Source organism: Vigna angularis, chromosome 5 (assembly GCF_016808095.1).
Source record: "Vigna angularis cultivar LongXiaoDou No.4 chromosome 5, ASM1680809v1, whole genome shotgun sequence".
NCBI lineage: Eukaryota > Viridiplantae > Streptophyta > Magnoliopsida > Fabales > Fabaceae > Vigna > Vigna angularis.
Genome location: NC_068974.1, coordinates 32,892,160 through 32,910,622, shown reverse-complemented (window position 1 = coordinate 32,910,622; position 18,463 = coordinate 32,892,160). Strand labels below are relative to the sequence as shown.

At 30.9% G+C, this 18,463-nt stretch overlaps 1 protein-coding gene across 1 annotated transcript; it reads left to right on the top strand.

Moving 5' to 3' along the window:
- The first annotated feature begins 12,395 nt into the window (after positions 1-12,395).
- LOC108340594 (protein argonaute MEL1) lies at positions 12,396-18,410 on the top strand. Its single transcript, XM_017578079.2, has 22 exons — positions 12,396-13,098; positions 13,232-13,455; positions 13,580-13,735; positions 13,829-13,962; positions 14,046-14,152; positions 14,446-14,549; positions 14,855-14,990; positions 15,099-15,215; positions 15,292-15,399; positions 15,471-15,542; positions 15,897-16,019; positions 16,105-16,255; positions 16,329-16,453; positions 16,580-16,717; positions 16,801-16,937; positions 17,010-17,072; positions 17,166-17,229; positions 17,342-17,483; positions 17,571-17,644; positions 17,746-17,840; positions 17,925-17,956; positions 18,039-18,410. The coding sequence occupies exons 1-22, from the start codon at positions 12,592-12,594 to the stop codon at positions 18,206-18,208; spliced, it is 2,979 nt and encodes a 992-aa protein (XP_017433568.1). The 5' UTR covers positions 12,396-12,591; the 3' UTR covers positions 18,209-18,410.
- Positions 18,411-18,463: the final 53 nt, after the last annotated feature.

The window sequence follows — 18,463 nt, the reverse complement described above, 5'->3', positions numbered from 1 at the left end:
AAAGTGAAATCTTCTTGCAGATAAATATCAATAGATAATTTTTCGTAGATAACTTCACCCATCTTACATTCCGGAGTATTAAAAGAACATGAGATGAAAAAATACCTTAGGCGCCCCTACAAGGAGGCATGCTGAAATTTCATTGTCTTTGGGTATTTGAGAACAGAATTATTTTTATTATCCAAAACATGTGAGTGTATATATATTTCAAGCCTTTGATCATATAATTTTTTTATGCCATGTGTATTTTCTATGTTATCAGCCACGTCATAGTAGTTTAAACTTTGTTTTTGGGATGATTCTCTACTTAGTTTCAAACTCCTTATCTTGTCATGCTGTCTCAATGTTTGAATACATGAATTAAACACTAAAAAAGATTTTATGGAGATTAAAAACAAAAGGTTATAACATTTTAAAGAACAATTACTTAAACCATATATTTATTCTTGCAAAGCTTATGTAAATCTGAAAAGAAAAATAATCTATAAGTATAATTCTGAGTGGTTTTACTGTTATTTTTTAATTGAAATTAAAGTTCATCTTAGTAACATCGCAATAAAAATTAGCATTAAATATTAGTGTTAGAATAGTTTTAATCAGAAAGTGATACATAAACAATTGGACTTAACTTTTTTTTTAAAATTAATAAAAAAAGGTACAGTTGATAATCATCTTAAACCCAGATAACTCGTATGAAAAGGTGGAAAGACAGAAAAATATAATTTTACAAATGAATAAGTAAAAATTTTCACAAACATTATAAGTTAATAAACAAATGAGTAAACTTATTAAAAAAAGTAATAGTTAATTCAAAATTAAGATAAGATATACTAATAATTTTTTCATATTACATACTTTTAAATAATATTATTTTAGAAAAACTGTAAAACTCCAGAAAATGGTGTTTTAGAAGTGGTGGTAGTCTAAAAATAGTAGAATTCGATTATTTTAATAATAAATGGTTTTATTATAAATAGTTTTGTTATAAACGAGTTTCATTATTTTAAAATGTATCATCTCTCTATAAATCACTTTTCTAGAGTGCTCTACCTTCTCTCTAAGAGTTCTTGATCTCAAGTTATTTGACGATCAGGAGGTGCCTAGACGATCACGGCGTCAAGGTCTACCATTCTATTTGATCAATTTTTGGTGTTTAGAGCAAGTAAGTTTTCATCCTTTTTTCTTATTCCTTTTCTTGATCCTTGATCAAGTAAAGAGGAACTGTTTTGCATGTATCAAATGATCTTCTTCCATGATTATTGGTTAATTTTGGGTTTTAAGATTTGTCTCCAATCGCTAATTGGTGATTCGTAGGTGTTTCTAGAAATTTCTTGTGTGAGAAGTAATTGGAGTGTTGTTTGAGCTTTGTATCGTTGGTGTAAGGTAAGAGAAGCTAGAGTGTTCTTTAAGTCATGTTAATTGTGCATGTTAGAGAATGTATGAATATTGAATTGTTGAAGTAAAATTTTGTTATGTGATTGGAGGTATAGAAATCAATTGTTGTGTTTGATGCTTTGTATGATGATGGATGTTGTATAACATGTTGAATTTGTTATATGTATATTGGTGATGTTGAATTTGATGTTGATAATGTTACCAATAAGGAGTATTGGTAAATCTTGAAGAAATTTGTTTTGATGATGCTACAAGAAGTTTTAGTTGAAGAAGATATTAGAATTAGTTAAAAGCAATTTGTAGAGATTAAATGTAGTAGGAAATTCTTGTAAACTTTGTAAACTTTCATTTTTAACTGCAATAATCGATTATGGAATGGCAATAATCGATTATCACAGAGTCATACAGGAATAATCGATTATCACATCATATAATTGATTATCACTTTTTTGTAAACCCCATAACGGACACAAATAATCGATTATCACTATTGATAATCGATTATCAGTGGCAGTTGGGAGATGTCTTTTCAGTTTTTGACCCTGCACGAAACTAGGCTTATAAATAGAGGTCTTCACAGCTCTTAGAAAGAACTTTTCAATTGAGAGTATTAGAGCTTTGTGCCTAAGGGAAGCTCTCTGTGAGTGAAAAGGATCTATGCCATTTTGAGAATACAGTTTGTCTGAGGAAGTTCTCAAAGTGATAGAGTGCTCTTGCCTAGTCTTGTGAATAGGAGAAGCTCGCGTTTTGTGTGTCAAAGGTCGGAGCGGTTCTCTTCAAGTTGGCTGAGCAGGTTCTTTCGTTCGTTTGTCGAAGGAAGGTGATTTCTATTCTTTGCTTATTTTGATTATCTGATTGTAATCTGTAAACCATATTTTAGTGAAAAAAAAAGGTTAATCACTATTTATAGTGATTAACGACTGGACGTAGAATCTTTTGATTCGAACCAGGATAAAAATTTTGTGTTGATTTTCTTGATCCCTAAACTCTTAGCATATATTTTAACTTGTGTTGTGATCGTTACACGCTTTCCGTTATTTATTAATTTTCCGCTGCGCGACTCTATAACGGTACCGATTGTTCCAACAGATAAAGTGAATTGTGTTGATTGAATTGTTGGAAGAGAAAGGGTTAGTCTTGGTTGTAAGTTAATTGGTCTAAAATGGAGGTTTAAGGTAGTGAAATGATTATGAATCGTTGGTGAATTGATTTGATGAAGTTTGGGTTGCTTATGACCTGGTTTGAGTCATGTTCAACACTTTATTTGGTAGAGATTTCAGTTAGGAGTAAGTGGTGGTGATTGTGTAGAGTTCAACTTGGTTTAGAACTCAAATTGAGGAAGTGAACTAGTGAAAACTTGAGTTAGAGGTTCTATGCTCAAATGGTCAATTTGGAGAGTTTTGGTAAGTTGTTTGGGACTTGTTAGAGCTCCTAAGTTACCTGAAATTGTACCACAAGTGGTAGAATTCAATTTGAGTCTCTAAGTTAATCTTTTGTGAGTTTTTGATTGAGATCTTGTAGCTATTTGTTTAGATTGATGTTAGAAGGGTTTAGACACACATAGTTAAGTTTAATTGGGTATATAACATGTTCTAGGAGGGTTAGAAGTTGGAAAAATATATTCTTTAGGTCAAGAGTGGTTTCGGGTGATAATTCTGCAGTTTTCGTGTTGTAGAATTATGCAGACTCGCTGAGTGACTCCACTCGCTTAGTGAGAGGTCAAGGGGTCTGGGTCACTATCTCAGGATTCGCTTAGTGAGTCGAGTCGCTGAGCGAGAAGTTGAGGTCTGTTATATCTGGGAGTTTTATTCGATCAACGAACTAGGTCGCTGAGCGAATGGTTTGGAGTCTAGAGGTACTGTCTGGAGGTTTTGCACAGTGAGCAGGGTCGCTGAGTGAGGGAACTTTGGGGTCGCTCAGCAAGAGGGTTCGCTGAGTGACTGGTCTAGGTTGTAATGTACTCTTTTTCTTCTTTGATCTTATGTGGTTTTAAGTGATGTTCTGATTCATTGTGGATGATGTATAAGTATTCATGAGATTATATGAGCAGTGATATTATACAATTTGGTATGGAAATAAAGTTATGGAAATGATTATGGATGTGATGTGATGATGTTGTTCAAGTAATGTGTGAGGTGTGAATTTCAAGTATCATGTGAGAAAGAAATTCCAAGGAGGAATATCATAAGTTGGTTATGAGGTGTTATGTATTGATGTAGGGGCTCCTGGATTGGGGAATGATCCTGACACTCTCAAAAACCCCATTTCATGTAGAGATGAGTGATTATGTCATGGAGAATAGCAGGAGGTCCTAATTTATGGTCACTGGTTAGGACCATAAATGTTTGATGAAATAACCTTGGTGTATGGTATTATTGGTGGTGGTTGAGGATGTGGTTATTATTATTATTATTTCTTATGAGTCCGATATTAATGCATCTATCCGGATAGTAAAGGGTTTCAAGTGGAAGGGTCAAATGTTTGTGGTGTTTGATTCATAACATGCATGTATATGATCATTGTTTTAAATGGTATGTGTAAACTTTTGATACTCTAGCTTACCCTTGCTTATGTGTGTTGTTTGTGTTTGGGTATGCTTTCTCTTTTGCAATGATCACCTTATTGGTGTGAGCTTAGGGAGACGTTCTTTTCAGTTACTCCAGCGACGGGTGGTTGAGGGGAAACAGTTGAGAAGTCGAATGAATCTAGAAGAGTAAATATTATCTTTTATAGGTTTGTTTCTTTATAGTAATTATTATCATTATTGTAATATATTTTTAGTAGTATTTTACTATTAAAAACGGGATATTAAAAAACAATCATATCTTATATAGGAGAAAAATATGGAAAACGGAAGTGAAATGAAACAAAAGAAAAGTGTTAAATAATAAGTAAAGAAAAAAGGTTAAACAACGGAGGCACGGACTATAGAACATCATTATCAAGCATATGTGATTAACGTAACATTTCCAAAACAATACAAGAACGGCATCACAAATAGAAAAATATAAAAATGTAAACACAATTATATAATCATATAAACAATTAAGAAATAAACAAATAATAAAATCTCATATGGTTTAATTTCATGCATGCTCTTTGTGTTTCTCTTTGGAGTCTAACTTGAAGCTTTTATTATGATTCAAAATATTATTAAAAAATAAATTTAAATCTGACTCGTTTAATTTATAAAATAATATAATAATTTTGTCCAAGTTTACACACAATTCGTTCTCACAAAAATTGTCTGGAAGATGAAAATTGTCTCAATTTATATAATGCATAAGTTTAATTAATATTTTGGTGATAATATTTGTAAAATTTATTCATTGTGATCTCTTGATATTTTTTTAATATTTTTTTTGTTTTGTTTTATTTTATTTTTTATCCTCAAATAATCTTCACTGTCCTTCTTCTTTTCATCTTTCACTGGCAACTTCATTTCCCTTCTCAAATGGGTGCCCTAAAAATGAAGACTCAAAAACCCAAACTCCTGAGTACCCGAAAAAGTTTTCACCTTTTCACGTACAATTCACAGAGAGTACCTAAAGGTTATGAGTTATCTTCCTTCTACATTGGCTGCTGCCATAATGAATCATTTATCAAAGAGATTGAACAATTTACCGTTACTGAGTACCAAAATCAACTTCTTATTTTTAATTGTTCAAATTTTCCACAGTTTAGACTGACTGATTGAAAAAAAATTGTTTATTATATTATTCTTATTTGGCTTAACCCACATACTAAAAGTTAAAAACACACGATCCAATAAAATCTAGTAAGTATCTTAATTCTAAAACAGTTTAAAACTAGTTTATTAAGACAATATTTTCATATAAATATTATAATTATTATTTATGATAAAATCTAATTTTATTATTATTAATTGTATTATTATTATATTTTTAGTTAAATATTATTTTAATGAAAACATAAACTCACGAGACATAAAAATTCTATAAATCTCCCTCTTCTAAGCAACAAATTTTAGAATTTTATCATCTATATGTAAATCCATTCTCACAATTTTGATAAGACCAGTAGTTATGTTATACGAACAAGTAAATAAGTACTACAAATGTGAGCCAAACGGATAAAAGAGATACATTTAATACTGATTTAATGTAACGGAAAAAATTAAATTAAATTCTTTTAAATAAAATAAAACTGAATTAAAGATAAAAAAATTAAGAAATCACGCTAAATACCATTAAACTTCATATATATCTGTGTTGACTAATAAATTATAAATGAGATCTATACAAGTTAGGAAAAATCCTGACACTTTTTGAAACTCCTGCTGTGCTGTATTTCTCTTCTTCCCTCAACTTCCAATGTTTTCCAAATATAGGTTTTGTTCGGCTTATTGCTTTTGTTCTGATATTGCTTTGTTGATGATTGTCTCCTAAATCCAAAATGAAGTTCCTTATGCATGCTGGGTCAGGTTGACTTACCTGAGAATGGTTATGAGAAGGAAACCACAAATAGCTTAACACATCCCTGAAATTAAGATTTGTTTCGGCTTATGAATCACTTTTACTCCTTTTGTCGTTTCTCTTTTCTTTTTATTTTTTTAGTTTCATCTTGGGCTTTGCTACTCTTACCCTTTGCTTTTGTTTATGAAAATGTGTGCAGATGTTTTACAGCATGTTTCATTTCACATCAAATTTGAAAAATAAAAGAGTATGATTTACGTATAAGTTAAAGTTTTTCTTGAAGTTTTATTTTTCACATAGATTCTAAACTTTACATATTAAATGTTTACATATTATAGGTATAAGTTAACTTTAGGATCATAATATTTTTCCTTCTCAAAATATTTAGTTTTCTTTACCTCTTAGTCTATTAGTTTAGTCTTTAAGTCGTTGATATCCTTGTCAAAATATTTTAATACTTAAATTAGTTATAGAGTCCGATAAGCTCTCAAAGATAATATTAATTTCACCATAAATATAATCATTTACCTGACTACTTTACATTTACATTTATAGGTTTCGAGTTAGACTTTTAATTAGATTTAACTTAATTACGGCCCAAAGGTTCATAAGCATGTTTTGTCTTGTTAATTATATAGGGTTTATAAAGAGTAATTTACATATGTGTTTATCAGACACCCCTAAAATGTAGATCGGTTATAATGTGTATAAACTCCATTTAATTGTTTGGGAAGATGTGGTTTCGAGGTTATCTAATCAGTCAACGCAAGGAAATACATTGTTACAATATGATGGAGCTTAAAACTTGTTACAATGTTTGTAACAAAAAATGGTAAATAATCTTTAATTTTTTATGTCTATCAAATGGATTTAAAAGAACAAATAACAAACATATTTTTGGTTCATGCAAGAATGTTATTTGACTATTCTTATTCTAGATATGTCATTTTGTTGAATAGAACATTGTATCATACAACTGGTTGGTCAATGTATTCTCTTGTGTTGATCGACTGGATAACCTTGAAACTGCATTTTCCTAAACAATTGAAGGGAGGTCATACACATCATAACTGACCAGTCTACATTTCAGAGGTGATTGATCGATAAATACATATGTAATTTATTTTTCATAAAGTCTACACGGTTAAAAGGACAAAACACGCTTAAGAACCTTTAGGTCATAATTGGGTCAATCTTAATTAAAAGTGTTGAAACATGTAAATACTTAACTAAGATAACAAAGTAAATAATTGCATTTATTATGAAATTAATATTGTACTATGAGAAATGATTAAATTCTAGAACTAAATTAAGCGTAATAATGTATTTGATAGATATACCATGACACAACTTAAAGACTATACCAAAAATACAAAAAGTAAATATAGAAAAAGATTATACCAAGAACACAAAGAGTAAATATAGAAGGTGACAAAACAAAAACAACAATTAAAAGTAATTAAAAATAAATGAGTAGTTTTTGACCATCATCCGAAACAAATATATTGAAAAAAAAATCACATAACCTTGTACTTTTCTTGAGATTTGATCGTTATAATAAAGAATGATATTTGGAGTAACTTACTTTATTACGACATCATTAAGTAATTCAAATAGTTTTTTCAAACATTTTCATAGACATTAAAACTCACAATACAATGAATTATTAATTATAATGATACCACTTAACAAACTCATAAATAAATTTTTATTTTTTAAAATGAACTATGTTTTCTATTCATATAATAATTGTCTCGTATCGTTACACACGTTGTTAATTAATATATTTACAAGTGTTCTGTTGAAGCCTAATTACACATTAATCCAAATACCTAAGTTAAAAAATAATTCTATAATTCAAAATTAGACATTTTAAAAAACTTGATACTGAACGTTAATTATCTTGAAAAATTGAAAATCATAAATTTATAATAATATGTATAATTTGTATTTTTTCCCTTATTTGCTTAGTATATGAAATACAAATAGATGTACTTAATGTCAATTTTAGTCTCAATTAAGACATCATAAATTATGATCAAATATATATACTATATTAAAATTCAAGTCAATATTCATTAACTTCAAATATTAATTATTACATAAATCTTATCATTTTTTATATGTAATGATTTTTTTTAATAATAAATAATAAACTTTGCTTTTAGAAAAAGAAAATGGGTAGTTCAACACAAGGTTGACTCAAAGATAAAACAGGTAAAACATTTGTTTAGGTCTAAATAAAAAGGCTTCACATTTTTTTTAATACTAATATACTTCTATTAAATTAAGGGTGAAATATTTTTTTGTTCATTAATTTTTAAGTGAAACTTAGAATTAGTTTTTTTAAACTTTAATCAATTAAAAACAAAAAACGTGTTAAATAGTGTAACCAATTTAAATGTTATATTGAATTTGAAAGGTCGAATAAATTTATTAATTTATAAAGTTAGAAGAGTAAATTTATTTCAAATTTTAAAAAATAGACTAATTTCAATTTTTATTTAAAAGTTAAAAAATTAAAAACATATTTAATCCTTAAATTATTTATGAAATTATGTTTAAAAAAACCTAAAAAATGACTTGGTAGTACTGTACCTCTATTAAATTAATTATAAGTTTATGTTTAAAAATAAAATTTAATTGAAATATTATTATTGTCGGCTGGTTTTAATTAGTATTGAAAATGATATTTAATAAGTTAAAACCTTCTTTCAAGAAATTATAATTTTGTTTAAAAAAAATCAGTTGTCTTTATTATTTTATACTTCAAATTTAATTCTATTTTATTTTCTTGGTTTATTATATTTTTTCTTTTATTTCTATGTAACTTTAATTTTAATTATATTTTATTTTTTTATTTTTATGTGATTTCAATTTTGATTTTATTTTCTTCTTTTATCTATTTGTGATTTTTGATTTCACTCTTTGTCTCTCTTTGCTTTCTTGACACATTCCATTTCTTGAATTTTATACTATCTATACGTACCAATCTTTTTATTCTCATTTTTCATTAGTATATTTTTCATTTTATTTGTGTTGATGTTGTTGTTATTCTATTTATTGAATTTATACTATGATTAACAATGCATTTCTTTTGTTTGATTTTGTGCACGGATTAAGTTTTAGGGTTCAACCCAGAACAATAATTTTTTAATTATATTTATTAATTATTAATCTCAAAATAAACTTTGCATGTTTATGAAAAAGTTGAAGTTAAGAAAGAGAAAGACTCGAGATTGAGTCTATGTTCGAGTTCACTTTCTTGACAGTCAAAACTAGGTTTTATTGTTTGATTTTTTTCATATACTTGTTTTTATTAGTATTTTATATAATATATTTTTCATATAAAAATATATAAATATATGTGAATTAGAAAATTTGAATAAGGCTATTCAAAATTCCAAGAGAAGAAAAAAGTTGACGTTTTAGTTGCATCAGAGTTATGAATAGATTTATAAAAATAGATAATAAAAATGAATTAAAAAAATACAAGTGAATGCTGTTTGAATTAACAAGATAATAATAATATAGATACATAGGAAACAACAATATAGATTTTTCATTTTTGATTTAGTATTAAAATATTAAAGTCAATAGATTATACATTTTTGAAAGAAAAATGTTTAAACATTAAAAAATCTTTAAAACATGACAATTTGTTAGATATTATGAATTTAATTTATTTTCAGAGTTAAATAAGAGAAATTATAGATTTGAAAAATAATAAAATAATTGATATTCTTAATTATATAAAAAAGTAATTTATTTTCCAAATGTTTATATAACTTATAACATTAACAATTTCAGTATTAATTATTTCAATAAGAGAAGTGAAAACTTGAGTGTGACATGATAAAAATATTGTTTTTTCTAAGCAAAAGATTCACGAGAAATAGTAGGTGCAGAAAAACCAAGTTATTCTTCTAATAAAAGAAAAAAAGTAGTCTGAATTAAGATAATGTTTTATACGGTGGTTTGGATATACAACAATAAAAATCATTATGAACATATTTTTATTGCATTTTGAATAAAGACTAATTATTGACTATTTTTTAAAATATATTTTTATTATTTGAATAATTTATTTTGTGTTAAAAATTTATTAATTCTCTTATTTATAAAAAAATGTTAAATAAAATTAATTTTAAATTTGTTTTTACTCTTTGAGTCGTTCTGGTTCCACGAGTAAAAAATAAATATATATATATATTTTGAAGAGTAGAAAAGATGGAGAAAGAAAAGAGAAAAAGGGACAAGGGAAGCGTCACGATCACAGACACAAACATCAGCATTGTTTGTTTCACTCCGCTTTCATTTCACCTTCTAGTGTATTGGTAAACGCTAACGTCGTCAACGTCTGCACTCCTCTTTGTCTTCGAACCTTCTAGAACGGACCCACCAAAACTTCCATACGAAGGAGATAACTGTACGGACACATTAACTCACAAATTAGCGTGGCATTTCAACCACTATGTCGTTTTCTCCTATCTTCTACACTAAAGTCTTAATTCTATCTTAAAATATGTTACAATAATACTCTACTTGTTCATATTTTATTCATAAAAAAACAAATTACATGTATTAATTAACTAAATTGATTTTTTATCAAATTTTATTAAACATTTTTAAAAAATGCATTTTTACCTGTAAATGATAAAGAAGTTAAATAGATATTTAATTGCATAAGCGCGTGAATGAAAAGTCCAGTAGAATTTTAACATAAAGTAATACGCGTAACCTAACATATTACTGTTTGAAAGGAACAAAAGAAAGCATAACAAAACTTATAAGATTGGAAATCTAAACTGTTATATTATTCTTTCTTTCTCATTTTAACTTTTTTTTTTTATCTGATGGAATTTTTTTCTACTTTATTTACCCATGGAAGCTTAAAATAGAAAAGAACTCTTAAAATATTATTTTCAAAATAATTTTAATTAAAATTAAATTAGGACATTTCTTCGTCCTCGATTCTCTCTTTCTTCGAAACACATCCTCCTCGGATACATATAGAAAGAAAAAGGACATGGTCGATGAAGCAGAAAAAGTAAATTCTTTCCCCACGAGGCTTCACTACTGAAAAGTTCTGGTCAGAGAGCAAAAATTGAACTTGTACGGAGCAGGATATCCTACAACGGAAGAAAAGTTATTGGAAATCCAACCCTAATATTGAAAATATAAATATAACCGTCAATTTGGGAAAGAATATAGAAAAAATAAAAGGAAAATTCATTAGTGGATTTATTAAATACTAACATGATGAAAAAAATGTTAAATTGAAGTATAAATATAAATAGTCTAATATTATTAATAAAATAAATAAAAGTAGTTGTAGGGTCCACTAAGATATATAATCGCTTGCGACTCTTGACAGGAACTGAAAGAATCGTGTCTGTGTCCAGTAATCCAACGCCGCCCATCAGCGCGAGGAATGATAACCTAGTGGTGTATCCAATTCCTTCACGCGCCTCTTTTGAAAATCCACAATACTCGCGCTGCCTTCGCGAAACGTGTCTAACCAAAAAACTTCTCAAGTACGCTTAGAGATACCTGGGCGAGTACAAAGATTGATGAACGTGAGAGTGTGGGTAAACTTTCTCCTTTACGTGTGGAGTTTATTTTTTACGTAATTATTATTATAAACTAAATAAATACGGAATATTATTTATTCTTTATACTATAATAGTTTATCCAATAAAGGGTATAGTTTTTATAAATACTTTTATTTTGTTAAATGAAAATAATATTTTGAATAAAGTCTTTATATTTTTATCCATATAGACTATTGTAATTCCTCAATTAAAAATAGCTGCCTGACATCTTAACTTTTTGAAAGTTATTTAATAATCATATTTATCTCATCACATTATTCTAATAATCATATTTGTTTAATACCAACATATATATAAATAGTATATCAGTATTTATTTATAGATTTGAATATAGAACGTTTCTACTCAAAAGATATGGTTATTAAAAATATTCATTTTGTAAACGCAACAGTCATACTTGAAAGACTTTTTCTATTTTCATAGGAAGGAGAAATGATTAATAGCATTCCCATTTCAATTTAATCACATTTAATATTTTTCCTAGAATGATTAATGTACAGAACGCTGTAATGTTTTTTTTTTACTAAAACTCATCAATGATAATAAATACACAAAACTATAGCATTGATTAAAACAATATATATTTTATATTATCTATTCTGTTTTACTATTTTCTTTTACCTATTAAACTCGCATTCTGTTCCAAACATAATTATATCAGTACTCTTTCAACGACAAACAAAAAATTAAACTCTGCTGTTTATTATAAACACACAATTATCAATGGTATTTCTATTTTTCTTTAAATACACCAAGTCAGTTTCCTGTGAAAGAATAAAATAGAAGGAAGAAAAAAAATTGAAAATGAGTTTAATTGCTGGAAACTATTATTTTTTTAATTATTCTTATTTTTTTTATTTTAATTTGTAATTTCGGATTTTACAAAAGCAGTTACAAGCAGTTTTTATTTATTTATCTGTAGAAAATAGCTGTTAATGAAAAGAAATGGGGAATTTTGAAATTTACCCATTGGTTTTCTCTCTTTCTTCCTGCCTTCCTTCCTGCCTTCCTTCCTTCCGTCTTTCCATACCAAACTGTTACCTTCCCCCCAATGCAGTTCACTACTTAAAGAATCACTTGAAGAGCCATTTTTCATAAAATTCCAATCACCACAAACTACACTGCCAAATCTCTCACCTGCAACAATGTCTCGTCGCGGCTCTCAGCATTCCGATTTCAACCGTCCGCCGCAATCCTCGGCTTCTTCTTCCACTGCCGGAGGCCGAGGCCGAGGCCGCGGTCGAGGTCGCGGACATTCCGCTCCGTCTCCTCCGGCTCAAACATCCTACCCTCCTCCTGCACAAACTTCATCCGCTGCTTCTCTGGCCCCGTCTACTGCCGCTCCTCCCCGCGCGGTGGCGCCTGTCCCTGCATCAGCAGGGCCTGGTCCATCCCGCCCTCCGCCGGTCCAAGCCTCGCCGGCGCCAGTTTCTGGATCCGGAGCGGTTACTACAACGGCGCCGTCTCCGGCAGTTCAATCAGTTACTTCGGCGCTCGAGAAGCAACTTACATTGGAGACGTCAGCACCGTCGTCGTCTAAGGCTAATAGATACCCAGACCGGCCAGGATTCGGGACAGAGGGAAGGAAGATCCAAATTCGAGCAAATCATTTTCAAGTTCAAGTTGGGGTGCAAGAGATATATCACTACGATGTTAGTTAACTGAATCGTATTTATTCTGTTCTACATTAGTTTATTTCTTTGGGTTGCATGATAGTGTTTTCTGTTGCTTATGAGGTTGAGAGTGAAATGAGATGTGTGTCTGAGTGAGTTCATTTGTGATTAGGTGGCGATCACTCCGGAGATTACTTCGAAGAAGGTTTCCAGAGATGTTATCGACTTGTTGGTTCGAGCACACCGTGAATCGATTCTGGGAAATCGCATGCCGGCTTATGATGGACGAAAAAGTCTTTTTACCGCCGGACCACTGCCTTTTGAAATTAAGGAATTTAAGGTCAAACTGGGAGATAACGATGAACCAGGGGCTTCTGCCACCCCAACTTCTTCCAGGTGTTTTTTTTGTAATTATTATTATTATTATGTGTAATAATTGTTATAGTTTACATGTATTTAAATGTAAATATATTTTTAATATTTCATTAGTTTACGGTAATTTTTGTTTCTATTGGCATAGGAAAAAGCGTGAACGTGAGTTTAGGGTCACGATACGATTTGCTTCGAAGACTGACCTTCATCACCTTATTCAGTTTCTCAGTTGCCGTCAGTTGGACTGCCCTCAGGAAACTATTCAGGCCCTTGATGTTGTGCTGCGGGCTACACCTTCTGAGAAGTTGTTTTTTATTTGGTGTTGTTTTGTTGGTTGAATTTTGATTTGAACTGTTCTGTCTCTGTTTTACTGATTTGTTTATTTTTTAAAATAAAGTTTTGATGTGGTTGGGAGATCCTTTTTTTCTCCTGCATTGGGACCTAAAGGACCGTTGGGTAGTGGAACTGAATATTGGCGGGGGTATTACCAGAGTCTTCGCCCAACTCAGATGGGCCTGTCTCTTAATATTGGTTGGTTTAACTTGTCAATGTTGGTCAAGTTCTGAGTGTCTTGAATAAAGCAGTCTTTGCAACTGATCATTCTTGTGCTGCAGATGTCTCAGCTAGGGCATTTTATGAGGCCATTCCTGTCCTTGACTTCATTTCGAAGAATTTTAGACTCGATTTTCGCAGGCCTTTGCCTGATCAGGACCGAGTTAAGGTATTGTGCTGGAAAATTGTGGTCGTTCTTTATTGGTATTGAGTTACATTTTGCTCATAAATGCATACCAATGAGATTTTTATATTGTGCTCGAAGATTGTGTGGTTTTTTTGTTCTTATTGAGCTACATTTTGCTTTTGAGTGCATACTAATGAGGTTTTTGTTTATGCTGAGAGTAAAGATCTGTTACCAAAATTTTCTTGAGATCGTTTGATTAATTTTCAGTCTGGGCATGTTGAAATGTGTATAATTAATTTAGAAATCACGTGTGCCTTTTGGTTCTTAATTTACAGATTAAGAAAGCTTTGAGAGGAATCAAGGTCCAAGTTAATCATGGACAGAATATTAGACGTTACAAAGTCACTGCAGTCACAAAAGAACCGCTCAGAGCCTTAATGTAAAGAACTTTTGCTTTAGTTTCCATTTTAATTGTTGTCTATCATTTACATTTAGATCATTAAATGGTGGAAAAATTTATCGTAAGGATATATGGTTTTTTGTAATATGCATTTCAGTTGTTGTACTTCATTTCTTCATAAATTATTGGCATTTTTAAATGGCAAAAAGGTTTATGTCCAAATCATTCTCATTTAGTCCGTTCATCAGTTAACTTACGAAAGTATTCTCTGTTCTTATATATAAAGTGCGTAGTCTCTCAGTATGAATAATCCAAGAGTTTGACTTTGTTATTTCTATGTTTAGGTTTAATGATGACACTGGAACAAAAAAATCTGTTGTTCAGTATTTCCAAGAGAAATATAATATTTCATTGCAGTATACACAGCTTTCTGCTCTTCAAGCTGGAAGTGACACTAAGCCAATTTTTTTGCCTATGGAGGTTTATCTCTACATCACTTCATCTTTTTACGAGTGTATATATAGAAAATGTATGGAATATTTTTGGTGAGACTTAACTTTGGTTCAATGTACTTGTTTTATATTGTAGCTGTGTCAAATTGTTGCTGGACAGAGATACACTAAAAAATTAAATGAGGATCAAGTGACTGCTCTTTTAAAGGCCACATGTCAGCGTCCTCGTGAAAGGGAAGACTCTATCAGACAGGTACCTACTTCGTAATGAATTGGCATGTGTTGCTTGTTTAGTTCTTTACTGGTGGTGATTTTGTCTGTTTTGACAGATTGTGAGGCAGAGCAAATTCAGCGCGGACAAATTTGCCCGCCACTTTGACATTCAAGTGAGGGAGGATCTAGTGACACTTGATGCTCGTGTATTACCTCCTCCCATGGTATGATTATACGCAACACATTTTGGCCAATTCTTTTGTTTAGAATATCTAATTTTATTTTGTTTCTGCAGCTTAAATACCATGGATCGGGTGGTGAATCACAGGTTCAACCAAGGATGGGCCAATGGAATATGATTAATAAGGTAAATATATGAATGATTTCCTGTTTGGTGGTAATTAATACCAATGTTTTATAAAATACTGATTATGGTTTTCGTGAGTAATGTGGTTTAATTGGGTGCTCTTTGTATGATTGATTACAATGCTCCATAACCTAATGCATTTTTGTATTTCATTCTTCATCATTATTTGTTATTTTTCTTGTGTAAGTTGTGTTATCATGTACCTTAGATATGGCTAATATTATACATTGTTCAATTACACACAGGGAATTATTACAAGTAAATTTAATGTCTATCAAGTACTTTACTCCAAGTAATATTATAATAATTTACTGGACCGGATAATAAGATGTAATCACTTGTAATATTTTGTAGAAAATGATTGCTGGTGGTACCGTTGAACACTGGACTTGCCTAAACTTCTCTGGAAGAATACACAGAGATCTGTCATATCAACATTGTCAGGATTTGGCTGAAATGTGTAACAGGAAGGGAATGGTATGGTAGTTTGTACAGATTGCTACTGTGATTGTCTAATGGCTAGATTGTTGAGTATTTTTTATTTGCGTGGATTTTATGCCAGCGGTTTAAAGAAAGTCCTGCACTACCAATCACATCATCTCCAAGTGGTCAAATAGAGAATGCTCTTGTGAACCTGCATAAGCAGTGTAAACAGGCGAATGTAGGGCTCCAATTGTTGATTATAATTTTACCTGACGTCAAGGGGTCGTATGGTGAGTGATTTCTATTTTCAAATATAATACTCTTAATTTGGCTCTATGATATCTAATCATTTCGTTCTGACAGGGAAAATAAAGCGCATATGTGAAACAGAATTAGGAATAGTATCTCAGTGTTGTCAGCCCAAACAATTGTTAAAACCGAACAAGCAGCAATACCTTGAAAATCTGGCCCTCAAGATAAATGTGAAGGTTGAAGTTATTCACTAAAAACATTGTTTGTGTTAATCATATTGTTGCTTAAGCTAAATAACATATATGTTTCAGTAAACCTTTTGTTTCTTTTAAATTGTAAACGTGTCTTTGTTGATTATATAGGTGGGTGGTACAAACACGATATTGAATGATGCACTTATGCGTAGAATACCTCATGTCTCCGATGTACCGACGATAATATTTGGTGCAGATGTTACGCATCCCCAGCCAGGGGAGGACAGCAGTCCTTCCATTGCTGCAGTAAGCTCTTTTTTTCAGTCTTATTTGTAGATGCATTACTCGGTGACGATTTTACTGTGTTTAATTGCTCAATGTTTGTGTAGGTGGTGGCATCCATGGATTGGCCTTTTGTAACAAGGTACAAAGGAGTTGTTTCTGCGCAGAAACATAGGGACGAAATGATACAAGATCTTTATATTGGAGATCCGGCAGGGGGAATTCCACATTCAGGAATTATCAGGTATTGTTGATTGGTGTTGCTATTTCCACTTTTGTAAATCCAACCCAATTGACATTTTTTTACTCGTTTCAGGGAGTTGTTTCGTGCTTTCCGAAATTCAACTAATCGTAAACCGGAGAGAATTATATTCTACAGGTTGGGTTTGATCGAACTTAATGGGACATTTATGCTATTAGGCTCTTATTGTGTATCTAATTCATTTATCAATGTCAAATTTATTCTCAACAGAGATGGTGTAAGTGAAGGACAGTTTAATCAAGTGCTTCTCTATGAAATGGATGCCATAAGAAAGGTATGTTGGATATGGGGAATTCTTTTGAAGAGAGGATAAGCACGTGGAATGCATAATGTTGTAATTGGAGATTTATTCCACACTTAATTGAGTTTGATATCTCTTGTTTCAGGCTTGTAACTCTTTAGAAGAGAATTATTTACCCCCAGTTACTTTTGTGGTGGTCCAAAAGAGGCACCACACTCGGTTGTTCCCTGCTGTTCACGGAGCAGGAGCACGTGATACTACAGATAAAAGTGGAAATATAATGCCAGGTTTTATATCTCAGCTGTGTTTGGCTATATTGCAGGTTTCATTTGTTCACGCCAGAATTTATTAATTTTGTGTACTTTTTCTTTCAGGTACTGTAGTTGATACAACTATATGTCATCCTCGGGAATTTGACTTTTATCTGAATAGTCATGCTGGAATTCAAGTAATGCATTACCCTTAAGACGTGCATTGTACTTTTGTTATTTATTTTTCTAAAGACATTTGATAAGTTATCTGCTTGGATTGTACGTGTATATTTTGCAGGGAACAAGCCGACCAACTCATTACCATGTATTGTATGATGAGAATAAATTTACTGCTGATGAGTTGCAAATTTTGACCAATAATTTGTGTTACACGTAAAATTCTACTCCCATGCTATTTTTACTATTTTTGTTGTTGCTGTCTTGTCAAGTTTGATTGAAATTTGAGTTTATTTTCAGCTATGCAAGGTGTACTCGATCAGTTTCAATAGGTTTGTTACATCAAATTTGGTTCCTATATCTTTGACTATATTAGTTTATTTACTCTCATTCGAGTTGATTGTTTGCTTGCAGTTCCTCCAGCATATTATGCCCATTTGGCCGCATTCCGTGCTCGCTATTACATTGAAGGTGACGCATCAGATGCTGGTTCTTCAACTGGAGGCAAGGGTGTTTCAGCCAGCTTTGAGGTTAAATTGCCATCGGTGAAGGGTAATGTCGCCAACGTGATGTTTTTCTGTTGAAGATTCAAGATGGTTTTCTGTAAAGATCTGTGTGGAAAAATATCTGGTGTTGCGAAATCCTTTTTTGGTCTAAACAGTTTGGCATCATCTGTTTTTTGGTCTAAAAACATAGCTGCATTGTGACTTACAGAGCTTTTTGGTTCTCTAGAACAATTCTGAGAAGTGAAAGAAGTGAAATACGGATTATGAATTTGTAAGGGCATTTGTTTTGTTGCTTTTTAGTTAGTTTATTGTTGGCTAAGATTTAATTAAATG